Source organism: Periplaneta americana, chromosome 16, assembly GCF_040183065.1.
Source record: "Periplaneta americana isolate PAMFEO1 chromosome 16, P.americana_PAMFEO1_priV1, whole genome shotgun sequence".
NCBI lineage: Eukaryota > Metazoa > Arthropoda > Insecta > Blattodea > Blattidae > Periplaneta > Periplaneta americana.
In genome coordinates, this window is record NC_091132.1 from 39,703,157 (window position 1) to 39,725,547 (window position 22,391).

The 22,391-nt window shown below is 35.3% G+C and overlaps 1 protein-coding gene across 1 annotated transcript in view; it reads left to right on the top strand.

Moving 5' to 3' along the window:
• Positions 1 to 492: 492 nt before the first annotated feature.
• The window catches only part of LOC138692099 (endothelin-converting enzyme homolog), a 46,976-nt gene continuing 25,077 nt past the window's right edge, over positions 493 to 22,391 (top strand). The window contains exons 1-6 of the mRNA XM_069815043.1: positions 493 to 637; positions 4,591 to 4,685; positions 8,206 to 8,367; positions 14,483 to 14,566; positions 16,122 to 16,318; positions 20,608 to 20,838. Of these exons, the coding sequence (XP_069671144.1) occupies positions 615 to 637; positions 4,591 to 4,685; positions 8,206 to 8,367; positions 14,483 to 14,566; positions 16,122 to 16,318; positions 20,608 to 20,838 (792 nt within the window). The 5' untranslated portion in view covers positions 493 to 614. The remainder of the gene's footprint in view (positions 638 to 4,590; positions 4,686 to 8,205; positions 8,368 to 14,482; positions 14,567 to 16,121; positions 16,319 to 20,607; positions 20,839 to 22,391) is intronic.

Here is a 22,391-nt window from a genome sequence, read left to right on the forward strand (position 1 = left end):
GAGATTGACATATCATTTAGTTTTAATGTGTATACTTTATATTACTTGCTATATGTTTCCATTGAATTATAGTAATAACTTCATTTTAGCACTTCTTTTATACGGTTTAGTAAATGGCACTTGGCCCACTATGGTTTTGAACCCTTCATATACAGTATATATATATATATATATATATATATATATATATATATATATATATGTTCACGATGTCCATTTGTATGTAATGGCTCATCTCTTGCTGTTCCCTTTCAATACAGGCTTTGTAGTAACAGAATTTACTTCCTCTTCCCTGTTTGATTATTATTTGTTAATTACTGTACATGAAATCATCGCGAACTTATCTCAGCACACTTTCATCATACACTGCAATCTCATTAATATTCGTTACCTATTTATTCATTTATTTTGGTCGATAATACTGACAACATCTACTTTTGAAAAATATGCGACGGAAGGGTGGGGATGTAGGTCTCAATAAAAAATACTGAGACTCTCCGACCAGTTGTCACAAGTTATGGCGCAGTGACTATAATCTCCCACTTGATATCTTCAGATTAGCAGTTAGATAATTGCCACAGTGGCCAGTCCAGTGTGAATATTGTGAATGCACGATGAAGCTGCACGTGGTAATCAGGTATGTGCGAGACGCTTTCTATCAAATATCCCGCATCCTACTTGTTTGACTAAACTACTGGGTATTGCATAATAAATTACAGTCAAACGCTTAATAATTAAAATGTCATCTCGATTCTGAGTCTAGCACAATAATGTATGCAAATTTTATAGCTGGTCATACTCAGTGAAAATCATTCTCAGCATTATCAAATACAAGCCGTTAGCTTGCCTTCTTCATAAATTCTTCTTTCGTTTAAATCTGTCGTTTTCAGAGTTTTCTCACACAAAATCAACATTCCGTTTTCGTCTCGGTTTATTATTACTATTATTATTATTATTATTATTATTATTATTATTATTATTATTATTATTATTATTATTATTATTATTATCGTCATCATTATAAACATTGTGTACTTTCAACTTACACTTTCTTCTTTCTCTTATTATTCATTCATTGTTTGGACATTGTCCAGCAAAAGCAATAGAAATATTAGATATATGGCTTTTGTTTATTTTTTCGAAAACAAAAATCCATCCAAACAAAAATCCAAAATGTATAATAAACAACTTTAAATCTGTACATGATCAAAATCCTATTTATTTGATAGATACTTATTTTTACTCGCTCTGTCCTCACCATTATTTCTTCCACCCCCTCCTTCTTCTTGAAAAATTGAATTCGTAAATCTGTTGCGGCTTAAAATGCTTCGGTCGTCCTACCTTTCTTTTTCTCTTTTGTCTATAATAAATTTGTTTCAGATATCAATTTGCATATTACTTGCAGATGGTCTGACCTTTCTTTCCTGCAATTGAATATTACATTCTGAATGAATGAGAAGAAAAAACAACCAATTTAATTTATAACAAGCTTTTACTTTATGTATTTAAGAACTATGCTTTTGGAATGATTTTTATGCCGATGTCAAATTACAATCATTTATTTATTTATTTATTTTTACATACTTAATTATTTATTTATTAGTCTATTTATTTGCTTATGTATTTACTTTTTGTTTTTTTATTCATTTCTTATATTTTTATATATTTATTCACTCAATCACTTATTTATTTACTTATTCATTTATTTATTTATGTATTTACTTATTTATTGATTCATTTATTTTTTCTTTATTTATTTATTCACTTATTTATTTATTTATTCATTCATTCATTCATTCATTCATTCATTCAATCACTTATTTATTTACTTATTCATGTATTTATTTATGTATTTATTTATTTAATTATTCACTTATTCACTTACTCACTTACTTATTTATTTATTTATTTATTTATTTATTTATTTATTTATTTATTTATTTATTTATTTATTTATTTATTTATTTATTTATTTATTTATTTATTTATTTATTTATTTTTTTTTTATTTATTCATTTATTTATTTATTCATTCATTCATTCATTCTGGTGTAGTTAAGACCATCAGGCCTTCTATTCCACACCACCAGAAATACAACTGCGAATACAATAATAAAAAAACAAACTATAAACAAAGTAAAACCACATGACAATATATACCGACTACAGTCACATAAACTTTATATCACTGAAATTAAAATGTTACATTTCTTCGTACTGACATATCTTCACTATTATCGGGCTATTCTTTTTAAGTTACATTACAGATCCTAGAAACATAATTACAACTGTCCATAATCTTCTTAAGTCCCGCGCCGTGGCGTCGTGGTCTAAGGCTTCCTGCCTAGGACTCGCGTTACGGAATGCGCGCTGGTTCGAGTCCTAATGGGGGAAGAAATTTTCTCATGAAATTTCGGCCAGTGTATGGGACCGGTGCCCACCCATCATCGTGATGCAGTTGGGGAGCTGCGATAGGTAGCTAAATCCGGTTGCGAATGCCAGCTATAACGGATGGGGGGGATCATCGTGCTAACCACACGATACCTTCATTCTGGTTGGATGATCGTCCACCTCTGCTTCGACATGTGGGCGTGAGGCCAGCAGCCGGCTGGTCGGTCTAGGCCCTGCACGGGCTGTAGCGCCACGGATTATTATTATTATTATTATTATTATTATTATTATTATTATTATTATTATTATTATTATTATCTTCTTAAAGTAACAAGGCAATGCAAATCTACTATAAAATACAGCAGCCCACATTTTTCTCTGTGTCCCATCAACTTTTAAAGTTATCACTTTCAAATTTTTAAAACAGATTAAGGAAACTCTGCTGAACACAACTTGTAAATTATATTACCATATTGTATTTATAATTTTAATCGATTATTTTTAAATCTTATGAAAAAAAGAACTGAAAGCACTGAGAAGTCCCAATTTTTCTCATAAACTAGGGAAAGGAATTGAATGATTTTTCACACAGCCTACAGACACCATTTAATTTTGGTATCGTAATTAGAATTATTTTCTTATGTTAGTCCGGGATTGAGATATGATTTTTAATTGAAAAATTACATTCATCGTGTTATTTTTTCAGATAAATAATAATAATAATAATAATAATAATAATAATAATAATAATAATAATAATAATAATAATAGTAATAGTAGTAATAATAATAATAATAATAATAATAATAATAATAATGGTTTTATTTAACCTGGCAGAGTTAAGGCCGTTTGGCCTTCTCTTACACTCAACCAGGATTAAAACTTGCTTACATAGTTGAACATCAATCGGATTTAAGAAATTACATACAGATGCGGTTTACATAATGAGATCAAAAGAAAAAGTTACCTCATAAAATGAAAATAAACACAGGAATACATATTGTTGTTAGAATCAAATACGAATCAGAAGTCGATAATTAAATAAAAAATGTACACAATAAAAATAAAAGTAAACAAATTGAAATACATATTACATCTGTAGGCTTTGTAAAAAAAATATGCAAATCCTTTCACTAGTTTATAATAAAAATTGGAACTTGCGTTTCAGTGTTTTTAGTTTATTTTCCGCAAGATAGTTTTTAAATACGTATTTTATTAAAATTATATGTTCACTAAAATATTAAAATTTAAAGGTTATGTTCATCCGAGTTTTCTTAACCTGTCTTAAAAATTTCAAATTGATATCTTTAAGAGTTCATAAGCTACAGAGAAAAATGTGGGCAGCTATATTTTAGAGTAAATTTACACTAACTCGTTACCTTAATTTCTCTATCATTGTTGAAGTTTCTTTTTGAAATAGTGTAAAGGATATCAAGTTTGTTTATAAATCTTGTTACTTTTATTTATTTAAAAATATTTGGGTTATTTTCTAGTATTAAATAGTTTACTATTTAATTTTACCATTTTCAAACAACAACTATTTTTAACAAAAATAATTGCCCTCAATGAGGGTGACCATAAAGATCCAGAATAAAAGCACTACAGAATAATTTAGAAAGACAAAAAGATCAAATACAGGAATTGTTCAGTAAAACATCCAGAGAAATGCAAACCCTATAGAATCGTCAATGGCCATAATATAAATGGTAGTGTAATATTTGGATTGAATCCTTAAGAATATCCAATAAAATTTTTTGAATTTCAAAAAATCGGAGACCGAGTGCTTTTAAAATATTCCATGTGAATTTAGGAAGTGTGCCAAGCGCACTAAACAAAAGACCAGAAACACTCCACTGCCTAGTGGGAAGGTTATATTTCTCACTTAGGTACGGGATGCAGGACTCTTAAATGGATTTCTTCTCCTCATCAACGTCTTGTTGATATCATATCATATCAAATTCTTCATTGTGTGTCAAACAAAATTCTTCCTTGTGTGTCAAACAGTAGCCTGACAATTTAAAATAACTAGCCTAATTGTTTAGTAAGTTTCTAATATTGTAATTTACAATAAATTAATTCACGTTACTGAAATAATTTCAATGTTCAATATTTCGATTATTTTTATATGCTTAAACCTATTAGGAATGAGGTAATGACTCCACGTTTATTTCTCTTCTCTCTCTCTCTTTTTTTTTCCTAGACTTGGTATATTGGTAATTTTGACTAAGGAGACGCTTCCCGCCGCCATTTCCAAAATTGATGCAAAATGCGTCACACCACAGTGCCAAGATGCAGGTAAGAACAGAACTTCTGCCTTCAACCCAGATATTCAAAGAACAATTCACTGTACAATTTCTCTTACTTGATCTCTCTGTGGGGGAACACGACTGAAGACTGCGCTACGACTGTTAACTAGAGAATTTCCGTAAATTTTTCCGAATTCATTTTTCGAAAAGGTTTTTAATCTTAGTTTCAAGTTTCCGGAAACCAAATTCCGGAAGTCATTCTTCCGAAACTAATTAATTGCGAATGGTGAATTAAAAAACAGGTATGGCATAGTTGCGCCCCGCGGTCAATTGAGAGGCCTAGGCATGGCATAATTGCGCCCCGAAGAAATCAGGTAGCAGAAGGGACATGGCATAGTTGCGCCCCGAAGAAATCATGTAGCAGAAGGGACATGGCATAGTTGCGCTCCGAAGAAATCAGGTAGCAGAATGGACATGGCATAGTTGCGCCCCGATGAGCATAGTACATACGAAAGTGATTGTCATAACATAAAGAAATTACTTAAAAATATTACAGTGATGGCTGCATTGAAATCAGGTAGAAGAAGGGACATGGCATAGTTGCGCCCCGAAGAAATCAGGTAGCAGAATGAACATGGCATAGTTGCGCCCCGATGGGTATAGTACACACGAAAATGATTGTCATAATATAAACAAATTACTTAAAAATATTACAGTGTTAACTGCATTGAAATCAGGTAGACCTAGCATGTGATCAATTTTGCTATTTAAAAATAACACTTGTTTATCGATCACACAATAAATGAACTGCATTTTTTGTTTGTACATCGATATCTTAACTTGCGGTACAGGGTTTCGAATATTGAAACTTAGAACCATTGTGAATTAGTAACTCTTTACCCTTTTCACTAAACTTAACATTCATTTTAAATTATTCTCACTATACGCCACACAAGGTTTGAAAATCACTAGTAAAATGCCAACGGCTCACTCATTTGAATGTGTCAGTTAATAAAATACTGCCAACTTTATGGTGTTCATTTTAACGGTAGGCTATTGATAATCACTGCATAAACAGTAGAAAAACAGTTAATAAAGTACTGCCAACTTCATGGTGTTCATTTTTACGGTATCGATAATAAATATTAAATCGAATAAGAAATCAATAAGGTTGGTTGATTACGAGGCTCGAGTTTCCGTAATGTCTTTTTCTCTACCTATTTCATCGGGGCGCAACTATGCCACGTCCCTTCTGCTACCTGATTTCTTCGGGGCGCAACTATGCCATGCACTTTTCTCTACCTGATGGGAACGGGGCGCAACTATGCCCACAAAACAGGAACCCTTTTTTATCTGCTGCATTTTATCTGACCGTGGGGCGCAAATATGCCCTGCCCTAAAAAAACATACCTACATATTATAGGCTACATTAGGGACAGTAATTTTTGGTGAAATTAAATAGATGATTTCGGTGATAAACCTGCCACTATTTCAGTGGGTATTTCGTGAAATAAGTTGTCAATTCGTTGGGTATTTCGTGAAATAATTTTTCAATTACTAGAGGAAGTATTACAAATATGAAATAGGGGTACAAATATGAAATAGTGTGATATGCGACCTGAGACGTGTTGTATTAACACCGTTTCACATTTTTATTCAATTTCATACAACATTACCCTAGAAATCCCCATCGTCCTGGACATATTTAAATTTCAAAATAAAATGCCCAATTTTTCTTAGAGATAACTAGGGCTTATGGGAAATAAAATCGGAACACGTGTTTTAGTATCTATTAGCAGCAAGTGGCTGAAATTTTAATTCAATGTGTGCCATAATAAATTAATATAGTGTATCTAATCACAGGCATGTAGTGAATTTATAAAAAAAAAAATATGTTTCAATTCAAAAACTATTTTAAGGGGAAAGATTTACTCTAGAGTAATCATTCTTTTTTTTTTTAAGCTTAATGTGTATACACACATCACTAAAAAACGAAAGAGTTCTGATAAATATCATTACATTTATGACTGCTTAAAGGTAGGCTATTTCATCATTATTTTGCATGCGATAACTATCACCTTCCCTTAAGCAGATTATCAGGGACTGACAAGCACACATTCTGATGGAGGCAGATAAAAAAAAGTTAATTTTTTTTTCTTCCACCATGTTAATAAAGTCAAAAGAAGTCCTTATACCAATTTTGGCCACTCGACCGCAATTACGAGGCCGTCCAGAAAGTGATTTTCCCTGGGGCTGTCTACAGAAAAGTTTTATTGAAACAGATCAGATACAGAAATTGTTGCGCTATTTGTCAACATATCCCTCACTGGAATCTGAGACATTTGTCATACCATAGGATCAATTTTTGTATCCTTGTGTCGTATAAGTCAGCCGCCTGGGATCGGAACCAGCGTTTAACTGCCGTCTGCACCTCTCTGTCGATCCCATTACCTCAACCAATTGGGGCAGAATTGTTGGGTAACTTTCCGCGTTGGATGTCGAATTCAATTCGTCTTCATTAAATTCGACTTCATCTATCATCTTTCAATAGTTTCAAGTCTACCGGAGATGCAGCAGCTTTAGTACCGCGATTTACTTTAATAGGCAATTGTTTGAAGAAGCTGCATAAGTCCCAGGGGGACGGAGAGGCTTTCATAGCGGACTGCTTCGGACCTGGGTGCTGTATATCTGAATCGACAGATGGCACCATAATGAATCACGATATGTACAGTAATGCGATCTTTGGGTCAATAATTATAAAGGCCCATTCACAATGAAAATTAAACATAACCGTAACATAAACACAGAAGTTTGCGCCCAGGCTACCAAATGGGATCATTCACAATGATTCACATAAGCATTGACATAAACATTACCGTAAGACGTTAACATGAAAGTCTGCAAACTCCAAACTTTCATGCTTATGCTTACGTGATTTGCAAACAGAACACAATCGTGGAGCGCTGAAGTATACGACAGAATATGAGGAAATGGCGTCGTTGTTATGTTCCCATAGTTACCAAGTATATTTGCTGCTAAGTTTATGTTCCCATCGTGAATGATGGTATGACTTCTTGATTTTACTGTAACGTTAAGTTAACGCTTACGTTATGTTTAATTTTTATTGTGAATGAGCCTTAATCCAGCAAGATGTAATAACGCGATGTGCTAACAGATGAAATCGATCTGAGGAGACTGCAGAATTTCCAAGGGTACAGAGGGGCGTTCTTGGTTGACCACGCAAATTCCATTGTTGTAGCTGAATCGATAGATGACACTAAACAGTGAATCACGATACTTACAGGAATGAAATCCTGAGAACCTCAACAATCATCCAATAATAAGGAGATCGGTACAATAACCGTCAGGCTGCGGTGCAAGTCTTCGGGTCTTCCTCAGTAGGAAAAAATGAAAAGACTTCCGAGTTTTTGCGAAAATGTATTTGTCTCCATGTTAGAACTGTGTGCTTATATTTAAAGGAATTAGTGAGACAGCTTATAAATCTAATAGCCCTATCTTCTAACGCCAACCAAATAATAACCTGTATTTACTGTTGGTTTTTGTTACAGCCAATGAAGTGCTGTCTATCATGGACAACACAACGGATCCCTGTGATGATTTCTATGCGTTCGCATGTGGTCACTTCGATGAAAGTCACAGAATACCAGAAAATAAGCAGCTGTGGGATTACTTCCAGATATTGCAAGAAACCTTTGACAACCTATCTAAAGGTAACAGATCACTAAACTGTTAAGTTTTACTTTAAACTAGCCGTACCCGTGCGCTCCGCTGCACCCGTTAGAAATAAATATAAAGTAATTACATAATTAAAATAGAACATTTGATCCAGGGAACATTCGTGTTTGATATAAGGATAAATCGTTTATTATGTTACTTAATTTAAATTGTATTTGCATAATTAAAATGCGATCATTTTGATCCAGTGACCACTCATTTGGTCATAAAAATTATTTTAGGAAATACAGGAAACGAATGCCTATCAAGTTTTCTGTGCATAAGAAGCTATTTTAATCTTACCTATCCTCGATTCACTCAGAAGTTACTGTAATAACATTATAGGCCTAGCATTATGTCCATCTAGAGAAACTACACTTTCCAATGGTGAAATAATAATTAATTATACAAATCGGTTAATTTAGCTTCCGATATTACTTCATACAAACACAGAAAAATTGTCTGTAGGCTATGTTTCATAGCTTTCGATTATTGTTGTCCAAGGCCCCTTATAGACGAAGCCATTTGTTTTTTATTTCATTACACCGCCTTAGATGGCGTTGTTATTGTAATTTTGAAACTCATTTATCTCATTAAATATCAGTCCTATCAACATTTTGCATGGAATAAAACTCATCGGAAATTATTTTTAAAGAAACTTTTGTTATGTAATATTTCTCACGAAAATTAATAATAAGGGAGATATTTCGATTTATTTAATTCAAGCCCCCTTATAACCAACCATTCAAATACAATTTTTGAATGCCATATAGCCTAAATTCTAAATTACAACGAACGTAATTTACTGTATATTCCAATTTTCATATAAATCGCTTCAGCCATTATCACGTGAAAAGGTAAAAAACATCCAGACAGACAGACATACAAACAAAAATTTCAAAAAAGCTATTTTCGGTTTCAGGGCGGTTAATTATATATGTTAGGACCAATTATTTTTGGAAAATCGAAAATTACCAGAAAAATTTTGGCTACAGATTTATTATTAGTATAGATTCAGTCAAAAGAGAAGATTGTTATAGTGTATAAAAAATGATAAAAACTTGCCTGAAAGCAGCCCGGCATAGATTTGGTTCTAATGAACATAGCTTTTTCAATTGTATGTGCAGAATGTTGGAGTTCTTGGCTATTGAATTAACCTAGAACAGTTTCCATACAGTTCTTTGTAAGACAGAAATAATTTTGTTTCCTTTCTCCCCTAAAGGTACATTTTTCGTGATGTCGGTACACTTTTCTCAGGAACTAATTAATTTAGGATTATAACATTTTCATGGTATAGTAATAGATACATGTTAGTCATATTCATGCAATTATTTTAAGGTAAATAAAAAATTGTCTCATTTATGCCAATTTTTCTAGTTGGAAAAAATTAATTTTTTCAACAACTAATTTCATTTAAGCCCTAATACCAAAATAATGGCCATATTAAAAAGATACACTTACTGCATTGTTTTACTTTAGTTTCCTCTGACAATAAGTGGTTAAAATTTCTTTACCATCAGAACTACAGAAAATTAATAAAGTGCACCAATGTTATGTTGTGTAATGACACTCAAAAAAACATTTAATATTAAAAATATATATCTCCGTCTTATAAAGAACTACACATAAACTATTCTAGATTAATTCAATAGCCAAAAGCTCCACCATTCAGCACATAAGATTTCAAGAAGCTACATTCGTTAGAACCAAATCTATGCCGGGCTGATTTCAGGCAATTTTTTCCCATTTTTCATACACCATATCAACCGTCTCTCCCAAGCTTTACTTTAAATTCAGTCAAGTTGCATCATCATAATAAAATTTCATGGATTAAGTTATTGAAACTCTTCTTACTTTAACACTACGTCTGTCTATGACTGCGTATAACCAGTCCATCTTTTGAAGCAATTTCCTACCAGCCTTTCCATTCACGTTTGGTAAATATTTTAGGTTTACTTTTCAATCCTACTTCGTTTTGTACAACTATTACTCGAACAAATTAATTCCTTTCCTTCTTCTTCTTCTTATTCTCCTCCCTCTTCTTCTTCCTCTGACTTCCCGGGTTAGACTCTAGTTGCCTGTTCCGTTTTCCACTGGTTCGTCCATTTTTTGAGTGGCCTTCCTAGGTCTCTTCTGCCTTCTTTTGACTTTTATGACATTTTCAATAATGATAATACACTGTTATTTCCGTATATATGACGTATCTATGTTGACCAGACGTCCTCTTTTGTCCGGATATGTCCTACTTTTTAGGCCTTTGTCCTTTTCGTAACTTGTATGTCTGATATTTTGAAATTACCTGATTTGACGCCTTTTTCAAGTAATTTGCCTGTAGATGGCAGCACCATCGACGGAATATACTCTTTGCCAACGATCATAACTCTCTTTGCTCCCACTTGTTTCATAGATAAGTGTAAAATAATTTTAAGTTTTATCATAAGTACGCTATAATAAAATAGATATTGACATCATTTTAAGTATAATATAGGCTTAAATCAACAAATTCTAAGAAGGATAACGAATCGGGATCACTTCACACATTCGAGAAATTTGCGAATTTTCTTTCGTAGAGCAAGAACCGCATCTCAGCCACCTTCTGCCCGGATTTCACGATCGAGACATCTGAAACATTCGTGTTCAAGAAGTAAAACTAAAAAAATCGCTAATAATTTAATGCACAATTTTCGGTTTAGGGCGGGCCACATAAAAAGGCATAGCGGGTAGGATGTAATCCGCGGGCCATAGATAAGGCGGCCCTGCTATAAATGCATGAAGTCTCCTTACACCTCCACGTGTTTTTCGAAGAAAATGCTTAACTGCTGTATTAATTTTGTTACCTGAAACAATTTAGACTCCAGGATTTATAAACAATTGTTACAATTTTATCAAGTATTACTCGACCTAGGCCAGCGGAGTCCTGCAACCCGGAGCGCCACTTGTACTGCTCCTGCTTTCGTATAGCGTCATCGCGATAGTTCACATTACGCCCGCGGCTCCACTCGCCTCGGTCGAGTAATACTAAAGAAATTCCATTTCTCGCACGTGTTTTGAGAAAGTCTGTCGTATGAATTGAGACACTCGAGTTTCCTTATCATGTCATATAGCGCTACAAGTTTCAATGAAAAAGGTTCTCTGAGTGATAGCGTAATCGTATGCATTGATAAGATTACATTACAACAGGTTCTTCAGACCTACGGTATGAACTGTAAAGAGTTCAAGGGCATCTTTTATTATATCTCTACATTCTTGCAAAAATTTACAACATAACTTAGGTATACTTTGTTTTTCATTCCATTTCCGTTTCTTGTTCTACCTCCAACTTATTCTAGTATATTCGCTTATACAGAGCGTTTAGTTAGGATATAATCTGAAGATGTTTCGAGTAACAGAAGTACAGTAGTGGCAAAAAAAACCGCACCGACCCTTGCAGCTGATTTCAGAGCCTTGTTCAGAGCGTCGGTGCATATTCCTTGGACATATAAATATAGATAGCTATGCTAATAACGATTTTTGATGTGCAACAGTATTGTTATTAAAACATCAGGGAGTTTTGATTATGCCAGAATCCTCACTAGTGAGATGACAAATGATTTTAATACAGTGTATTGGAAAGAGATAACATGCAGCCTTTAGTATAACAAACCAGCTGCATGGCTATTGTTCAACTGCACAGGTGGTTTCGGGTCCAAGGAATTTGCACCGACGCTCTGGAGTGAACAAGGCTCTGAAATCAGCTACAAGGGTCGGTTCGGTTTTTTTGCTACTACTGTACATACATAGTAAGGTCCGAGTCCAAACGGTGAAGGAACTATGTCCCTTTATTTGCTACAAATACAATGATTCTTGGAATATCATAGGTAGTGTTACAAAATGTTTTCATTTTGTCGATAAATTCAAGGATGCATTATATGTTACAAAGCAATTTGGATAATAGCATAATAACTAAATAATAAAATACACACAGTGCGTTTCAGAAGTCACGCATATTTTCTGCTACAGCTAAATGAAAATGTGTTTTTCGAAAAACGCTCGGACACGTCAAACAGTATGTCAAAAATAAGCCATTCTTGATATCATTGTTGTGCGAGTTGTGACATCATCGGAAACATTTTTAAACGACACCCTGTATTTTTCTGTATACCATTGAAAGATTTTATTATTCTCCATGGTTACACAAACTATCAACTGTTTTATACAACAAACGTTGCTATGTTTCAGACGGTAATTCGGAACAAGATTTGTTTATTAATGTTTCTTCGTTTATATTACTGAATTGTAATTTTCTGTCTACTATTTCAGCAATAACTTTCGATAAACAAATCACGCTACAAAAAATGGGTACGGTTCATTTGTTTTTTCACGAAGGCTGCACGAGAACAAACGATCACATCCGAAACAAGAGATTCTGTTCCAGCAGTGGAATAAATATTCTACCTCATGAATTCTATTCGACTCGATTCGGTTCGATTCGACGCGTCGCTTTCTGCTATCTTCCATTTAAATACATTGTAAAGGGAAATTCTGTTCGATTCAATTCCGCTAAGTGAGAACGGGCCTTTACACTGTATTGGTAAATACTGTAGGTGTATGAGAGAAAAAAAGTCGTCATTAAATTGTTAAACAAAATTGCAACTGTTATTGAAGCAAGTAATTGAATCATTCAAACCACTGTTATAACAACAATTTCGTTCCAGAAATAAAACCGATCCTTAATTAAACATCTTTCTTTCAGAGTATTACTTGATTTAATTTTAAGTTACAACTTTCATAATAATAATATAATTCCTTATTACCATAATATTGAATAAGTTTAATCAAAGGTGGTTAAATTCACTGCATTACTTATATATAACTTTAACAGAAAAGCTTAATATATCCTGTAAAATTCATTTAAACACCGAATCGCGTATTTCTGTCGGACGCCATATTTATTTATCGACTTTGACACTGAAATTGTCGACCTGGTTGGCAAGTTGGTATAGCGCTGGCCTTCTATGCCCAAGGTTGCGGGTTCGATCCCGGGCCAAGTCGATGGCATTTAAGTGTGCTTAAATGAGACAGGCTCATGTCAGTAGATTTACTGGCATGTAAAAGAACTCCTGTGGGACAAAATTCCGGCACATCCGGCGACGCTGATATAACCTCTGCAGTTGCGAGCGTCGTTAAATAAAACAAAACAAGACATTGAAATTCGCGGGTGCTCGTGTAAAGGGGGTTAAGTATGAATTGGCTAAACTGGAATAAGTACAGATTTTAACTATCCACAATTACTTTTTTCTTGTGTTAAAGGGGTTAAGTTATTCTTCCATCCATGATCCAGTTACAGTGCTCTATAGTTTGTGACAAAGGGGTTTTGTTCAGTACCAAAGGAGAGAAGTTTACATACCTTACAATTTGACTTAACCCCCTTTACACAAGCACCCGCGAATTAACAACTATCGTGCTCATAGAAGCTTACATTACAAGAACAGGGGAACCATAAAATACTACAACCACAAAAAGTTGAATTAAGTACTGTACTGAAAAATCAATCAACTTTCACCTCTATCTCTGTTACCTAGCATCATGAAGTCACTACAACATTAGCACTCTAATTAATTTGCCTAATGTTTAATAAATTTACCCATTTAGAAATTTTGAAGAGTGGGATAAAATAATTATTTCAAGTTTCATACAGACTACGGATACTATAGAGAGGCAAGAGATAAAGTAACAACGGAGAAATGGCGGAATAAAAATGGAAGTGGAAAACAAAATAGGTAGCCGGCAGAATTATGTAACCGACCGTTTTTCTCACCAGAAATGTCAGAGGTCAAACGGAGATCGAACCATACTCTCCTTAATGAGAAATCGTCAACTGGCGAACTACGGTTGTGTCCCTCGAAACTTATAAATAAACCACAGAAAATAGGCCTAATCAATGTTGGCATATCTTAAGTGAAGCTATTTATGTAATACACTGTAAAGCATTTGAACAAATTATTAAGACGTTTCCATAGTCTTTATAATCACAAGGCTCTTAAATTTCATACATTACAACAGCCTATATTTCTTGATTTTCACGATGAACAGTGATAATTTAAAAGTAACAATCTTTTTCTTAATTTTCAGAAGTCCTAGAGTCTCCTGTAAACGAAGGAGAGCCAGCAGCTGTGTCTAAAGCGAAGAACACGTACGCGGCTTGCATGGATACAGGTAAAAGGAAATTACACAGAGTGTTCTTCAGGAAACAGGTTTTGTTCAGGTAAATGTCGTCAGCCTTTTACTGTTACAGATAGTGTGTACACTTTCTGTGGTTCGAGGACGCAAAAATTGTGTGTTGCGTAATATGGACAGATAACACTGGCTGAAGGGACGTCAAGGTTAGAGCTTTAGTATACAGCTGATTTCCATTCATGTAGTTCAGTTCAGTTCGTGGCAATGCAATACATATAAAACAGCAAATCTGCATTTATGATACGTATTATATTATGAAGAAATCGCACAGAAACTGTCCTAATATATTTCTAAGGAAACATACTAGCGTTCAATAGCCATCTGTTTCAATAATCCAGAATTCAGTGAGAGAATTAAGAGAACCATCTCTTTTTTTCATAAATAAGGATCATAAATCGCGTTCTAACTGAACAAACTTGGTGAAATAGGCTATAGGCTAGAACGGGCGGCCATGAAATTGTTAAGAAAGTTAGATCAACATGTAGTTTTATCAAGACATCCGCTGGGAAAGCGAGGAAAGCTGTTAAAACTAAAGCCTTATAAAGTAACAGTTCATAAATTTAATAAAATGAACTACGTGCCTAAGGTTTCTATCGACAGAGACTAAATACAGTGTCTAGAAATCTTTTCAATTGATGTGAAGTCCACCCCATGAGCATATTCCGAATCTCACCGGTGAGCAATCCGATGGCATCACGGTGTTCCGAATTCCATCGATGACGTCATTGATGCTCCACCGGTGTCGCACCGGTGCCATCAGCTTGCAGAGGTGGTGGCAGTCTCCATCAGCCGCCATCAGTGAATCTGATTGGTTCTTGTATAGGACGGGAATTAGCAGACGAATAACATCGTGCACTGTTGTGTCATGTCGGTGTGTTCTGCTTTAGTTCTGCTGTATTGTTTGTAATGAGCACAACGTAAAAACAATATGTTAATGGCTTATGAGCGAACATGTCAACGGACCAGTTATTACTATTGGTTTAAGAAATAAATTGTTTATGCTCTCTTTTCTTTGAACGAGATGTAAGTACGAAAATTTCGCAAAATTTTGCTAGCGTAGCACAGACAACAACTTGTACAGTCGCCATGACAGCATCGATCCTTCCAGCAGTTTTGTTCCTTATTTCGCTGCAACGTGACGTCATTGATGTCATCGGACCGGTGAGATTCGGAATACTCTGCATGCCTCACCGTGAAATGAACAAGCCCGGGTCCAAATCCTGGTTGGGACAATTTACCTGGTTGAGGTTTTCCGGGGTTTTTCCCCAACCCATTAAAACCAAATGCTGGGTAACTTTCGGCGCTGGACCCTGGAGTCATTTCGCTTGCATTATCACCTTCATCTCATTCGACACTAGATAACCTAGCAGCTGATTAAAAAAATAGATGTGAAAAGTGCATAAGAGATAATGTCGACAGTTCCAGCACAAATTAAAAAGTAATTTAATGAACAATACCTGTAATGTAAGTTATTAAGCATTATACTTGGAAGCATTGTAGAAGTGTCATCAGAGGCGAAATTTATATTTTTCAGATTCCCTAGACAGTAGAGGTTTGGAACCCGTTGTGCAGTTACTGCAGAGCTGGGGTGGTTGGCCAGTTCTCAACTCCAGCTGGTCTCAACTCACTTGGAATAGGATGGGAGACATCGTGTCAGAGTTCGCTGTGCCATTCGTCTTCAGCATTTCGATCACTGCGAACCTGGACAACGCCAATACCACAGCAGTCTACGTAAGAACTTCAACTATTTATATAGATTTCTTAAAATGGGTTTCTTTTTCCAATGTATAGGGTGTATCAAAAAGTATGGCGCAAACTTACACGGTTGAAAGTACACGATAATAATAGAAGCAAAAAGTCCCAGTGAATATAGTCCACAAACGAGCCGTTTACAAGAAAATTACGAATGTATTGTTACAAGCCGCCACTGACTTCATTGTAAACATCGTCCTAGTTACTACAAATTAATTTGCTATTAATTTTTCATCTGATTTAGTTCACATTTCGCTTATGGAACAAAGTCCGCATCATTGAGTCATTGAACTCGTTGGCGGTAGTAAGGGTACAGTGAATTGCGATGTAAAATTCTCCATACACTACTGTGACTTAGTACAGGCACTTGTGGCAATTCTTCTCGTCGAAGTTTTGGAGAGAGTTGTACTGCTTCCAACACGATATCCTCAACCTCAGACATAATGCGAGCAGATCTACCTACTGCTCTGCCATGTACGAAGCTCCCTTTTTCTCTGACGCGCTGATGGATCCTTGTAAATGTAGTAGTAGTAGTAGTAGTAGTAGTAGTAGTAGTAGTAGTAGTAGTAGTAGTAGTAGTAGGTTTATTTTCCCTGGCAGAGTTAAGGCCATGAGGCCTTCTCTTCCACTCAACCAGGTTTCAATAATATACATGAAATACAAAATTAGATTACAAAACAACACAAAAGAAATACCTTAGAAATTACATAATAGTACATTATGCAACGAGCCTATAATGATAGTAATTAAGAATCGAGTATGGATATTTATGAAACGAGCGCAAGCGAGTTTCATAATTTTCATACGAGCTTCTTAATTACCATTATAGGCGAGTTTCATACGACTTTTTATGCTCGACCATATTTCTAACTTGAAATTACCGGTATTCAGATGTATACATTTTATTTGTAACTGACAAGATCGGAAGTGACCTTGTTCTAGGTCGTGAATTGTGAGATGTGAGCAGACGCGAAAGTATTGATTTTTTTCCGAGGAACAATAATGTCATTGACCTTGACGTAGTCCCGTTAAACTTGATAATATTATAACCTTGATTATTGAATTCGACATTGAAAAACGAGATGACAAATTGAATTTATTTGAATATTATTTACAATTAACGCTAATTATTATAGTAACAGAACATAACCTTCTGCGAAGTATTGGATTTCCAGCCTCCGTGACTTTTCGCTAATTCTCTTTCGATTGCATATCCGAGAATAATCGATACTTGCGGTTTTATAACGGTACAAAGCTGACTTGTCATTAGCTGAATACATGTAAGCTGAGTTATCATTGGCTGAAGACCTGTACTTTAATGAGTAGGTGTACTTTAATGGCATGCATTAAAGGACTGCTACCAGATGTAGCCTATAATTAGTACATTTCGGCATGGTCGAGCATGAAATATAATAGAAAATTACAAATATTCAAGATCAGTTACATAATATAAAATTATAAATAGTCAAGATCGATTACATAATATATAAAATAAAGTAGAAAATTATACATAATCAAAATCAATTACATAACATAAGGGGAATATACACACACTCACTCACACACACACACACACACACACACACAAACACACAATTTATAAGACCTAAAATGCTCGAGATAAATTCGACGATTAATTCACTTGAGATATATTATACAGTTAATATACTAATAGGAGAATACACGTGGGTTACAAGACATAAAATGTTGATTAGCAAAGTCGTACTAAATGGCATACAAATACAAATGATTAAGTAATATATCAAGATAATAAAAAAAAAGAAAAGAAAAAAATAAGAAGAGAGAGGAGAAAAAAATAACAACTTGTTCATTTAAGACTATTTAGAAACTTCCGCAAGAGTCTAGTTCTGTTCATTAAAAACATTTCTAAGTAGAGCGTACTTAACAGATTTTAGACTCCGACTGCTCCTGACTTTCGGGGGATTATCCCATACTTTTCCTAACAAATTTTTCCCAATATACTAGCTCCCAAAACCCATTTCCCAATACCAATTTCCTAAAGCATTTTATCCCACTATCCGTAATTCCCAGTATTTTAGGTCCCCAAAACCTACTTTTCCCAATACATTTTTTTTTTTTTTTTGTTTCCCAATACGGGATTTCAAGATTTACGAAATGAAGTAGTGATTAATGTGTGCTTTTATTTGCAATTTTCTGAAAAATTTATAACACAAAATTGTGCCCTAATGTCCGTAGATAATCATCCAGCCTTTCGTCTTCTCACTGAGATTATTTTGAATACGATTCCAATTATCATAAATATTTACGAAAAAATAAGTGGAGAAGCTTGGACAGTATATGTGATGATTAGACTTCGTGGAATTGCCACGAGAATCGCAAGGTTTACTGCGCACGCGGTATAGACTGTATAAGAAAGGGGGCGTGCAAAGGATAGATTATGCCTCTAATGTAAACACTGAGCATTATACTGCGGTTACAATAAAACCTGTATCCTGCATTCAAGAAATATAATGAATGATCATTGAAGTAGGAAATATCTAAACATGTAAAGACACAATTATTTTACAGTGAGATATATTAACTCTTAAAATTTAATGTAAGATGCTCACATCATCCTTGAATATGTGCATTGCGGTGAAGAGTTGCGTACATTTTGAGCGACTGCAAAGTAACCTCCTCCGATGGTCACTTAAACAGTTTTTATTTTGGGAAAATGTACGTTCGACATCACACGATGTAATACGTACATATTTGAAGAACGGAAAGTCACTACTTTTTAGTACACCAACTTCAGATGTCTTGTCGTGACCTGATAGTACATCATTTATAATACGAAGTTGTGAATAGCCAGAATTTTTAGCAATAATGTTTCTCAACTTACATTTCACTTTTTCTGAGATTAGTGAATTGTTATTTTGGATAACGGTTTATGATACTTTATCCACTATATTAAGGACTTCTGAGAGTTGTAGTTTAGACAATTCTAACAGGATGATGCTTTTGGACACGATTTTAAAATTAGAATCAATGAACAGAATATCTTCCAATAGCTGTTCAGAAGACAATGATTTTACAGCTGCAACAGCGGAACTGTCTGTGCTATCCAATGCATCAATGAGCTCCACTATTTTGACGTAATGGTATTATTACCAGCATCCAATCACGTTCCCCAATTGGTCAAGATTGGCTGCGGGGGTAAGGGTATTTCAGGGGCAATTGTTTGGAACAGCAACACTCTCATTGTGGTATGTTTGATTGAATTCTTGTCTGCACTGAACAAATGTTAAGCTTTGACTATTCCAAACACAGTAGTGCAAAAACAAGTGCTTACATAGGTATACATTAGCTGTAGCTGCTCTATCTATTTGGACCGGTCACAACTCTTAATATGAACTGCTTATACTACGAGACCGGGCGGTCGCTCACCTCTTCTATACTACATACATCGGCAACCTGATTGCATGCTGCGTGTGGCAATTCAACGAAGTCTAGTGATGATTGTTCAAGTCCGACGCGTGGCCTGTGTTGACATACGGGCCATCCTGCCTCAGCCCCTGATAGAGTCAAATCCCATTTCGCCCGATAAGTTCCAGGGTCCCATCCCCACAATAGTAGACAAATAAGCCCCAAGCGATTCCTATATCAGCATCGGAAACCCGTACAACCCCTCTCCCTCAAGACTTCACCCCACCCTATTTTTACTATTGCAGATGGCAGATAAAATGAGGAGGAGGTGGAGAGTATTGGTGGAATGATAGATGAGCACTCCGAGAAAAATACTTTTCAATGTCTGCTTTGTCCACAACAAATTTCATCATGACCTAGCCGGGGATCGAACCCGGTTCACCTGAATGGAAAACCAGCACCTTAGTACTTGAGGCATAGACTCGGTCCTCCAAGATTTCACCCGAGTCTATTTTTTACTACTGCTGATCATAGATGATAGATAAAACGATAGAGAGGTGGAGAAAATTGGTGGAATGATGTAAAGAGAAGTACCCCGAGAAAAACGTTCTGTAACGTCTGCTTTGTCCATCAGAAATTATATCATGACCAGACCGGGGATCGAACTCGGTCTGCTTGAATTGACGACCAGCGCGCTGGCTGTTCTCATAATTTAATTTTCCTATTAGCATTATATTATATGACAACTAATACATGCTATTTGACATTATTTACCTGTAAATATAAAGCACAATAGCATTTAATTTGCATTTTCAACGCATATAATTAACCCATGAGTGGAAAGAGGTTTGAATCAAACCAACGAAATTATTTGCCCACAGTTGGACTCCCCGTCGCTGAGTCTACCCACACCTCTGCTGTTCGACGAGGAGAAGCCAGACATCCTGCAGGCGCTGAGCAGGGCGGCGGGCGACGTGAAGGACTACCCGTTCACTAAGTATCTGATCAAGATGGCGGTGCTGCTGAGAGACCAGCTGGGAACAACAGTCAGCGAAGAAGACATCGAAAAAGACATGGTGGACGTGGTGCTCTTCATGCAGAACTTGCAAAGCGTAAGTCTTTCTTTGTTGTGAAATTAACTTATTAGGTCGATTCATAAGTTTAGTAATGACGGGTTTTAAGTTTGGTGTTTTTTTTATATGATTTTACTTAGTTGGGCAATGACATTTATAAGACGCTATGATTATTATTGCTTATTGTGAGAATGTGGCAGTCGTCAATAAAATTGTTAATAAAATTAATGTAAAATGTAGCTGATAAAGCTTGAGATCTGAATCCTTCTAAAACACTACTGGAAACAAAATTATAAAGTTGTTGCTCCGACTCGAAGAATATGTTAAATCGAGGGTGAAGTTGTCGTTAGTTAGCGTGTAGCACAACGATACTTCCAGCGTTTTAATAATGGAGAAAGAGATATTAAAGATTTACAGCGTCCTGGGACACCTAAGGTATCAAATGTTGGGAACACACGCAGAGTTGGAAGAAAATCCACAAAAAAATATCCGTAGGTTGTCAGAAGAACTTGGTGATTCAAAAGATATAATATCACATCGCCACATTAAGTCGCTTAGAAAATCATACAGACGTTGTACATCTGTACCTCATGAATTGACATCTGATCAACGCAGAGTGGATATCTGTCGTCAGCTTATCGCTAATCCCATGGACGATAGATTTGTCAGGAGAATTGTCACGTGTGATGAAAAATGGGTATATTATCGCAACCCTGACACCTCAAAACAGTGGCTCAATCCCTGTCAGCCTACGAAAGTTGCCGTTAAACAAAATCGGTTCGGTCCCAAAGTAATGTTATGTGTCTCGTGTAATTTTGAAGGTGTGACTCAATGGGAGGATATTCCAAACGGACGTACAGTCGATGTGGATTTTATTCCCAACAGCTAGAATGAGTTTATAGTTTTGAGAGAGAGGTACCATGAAGTATTTAATCTAAATATAATTATCTTGCAACAGGACAATGCGAGACTCATACAGCTCGAACAATCCTGGAATTGGAAGAAATCGAACTGCTACCACACTCAGTATATAGCTCTGATCTTGCGTCTTCAGATTACCATTTGCTTCGATCCATGGCTCACTCCTGCGTGAAAGAAAGTTCCAAAACTTGGAAGCTGTTGAAATGTGCATCACCGAATTCTTCCATCAAAACCCAAAAATTGGTATCTTCATGGGATAACAAATCTCGCTGAAAGTTGGCTCAAGACAATAGCAACTAATGGCCTTTAATTTGAAGATTAGATTAATTTATTGCCATAACACATTCCAACTAAAATTTTCCTCCAAAATCGACATTACTTATGAAACTGTATCTCAAAAATAGACACAAGAGAAATTATCTGTCCTTCGTTTTATCACCATCATCGTCATCGTCCTATCAAAATTAATATGCCGTAAGGCTACGATGTGATTGGGTGATCATATGTGCCACAAACACAGCTAGAGCACGTTGAGCACCCAGCAACAGAGAGTAGATATGAGGAAGGAGTATAGATTTGGCAGTTGCCATGGAAACATGGAATATTGCGTACAGTAAGTTTCAGCCCGAATGGACGAATCATGTCCTGTATATGGAACAAGGATAAGATAT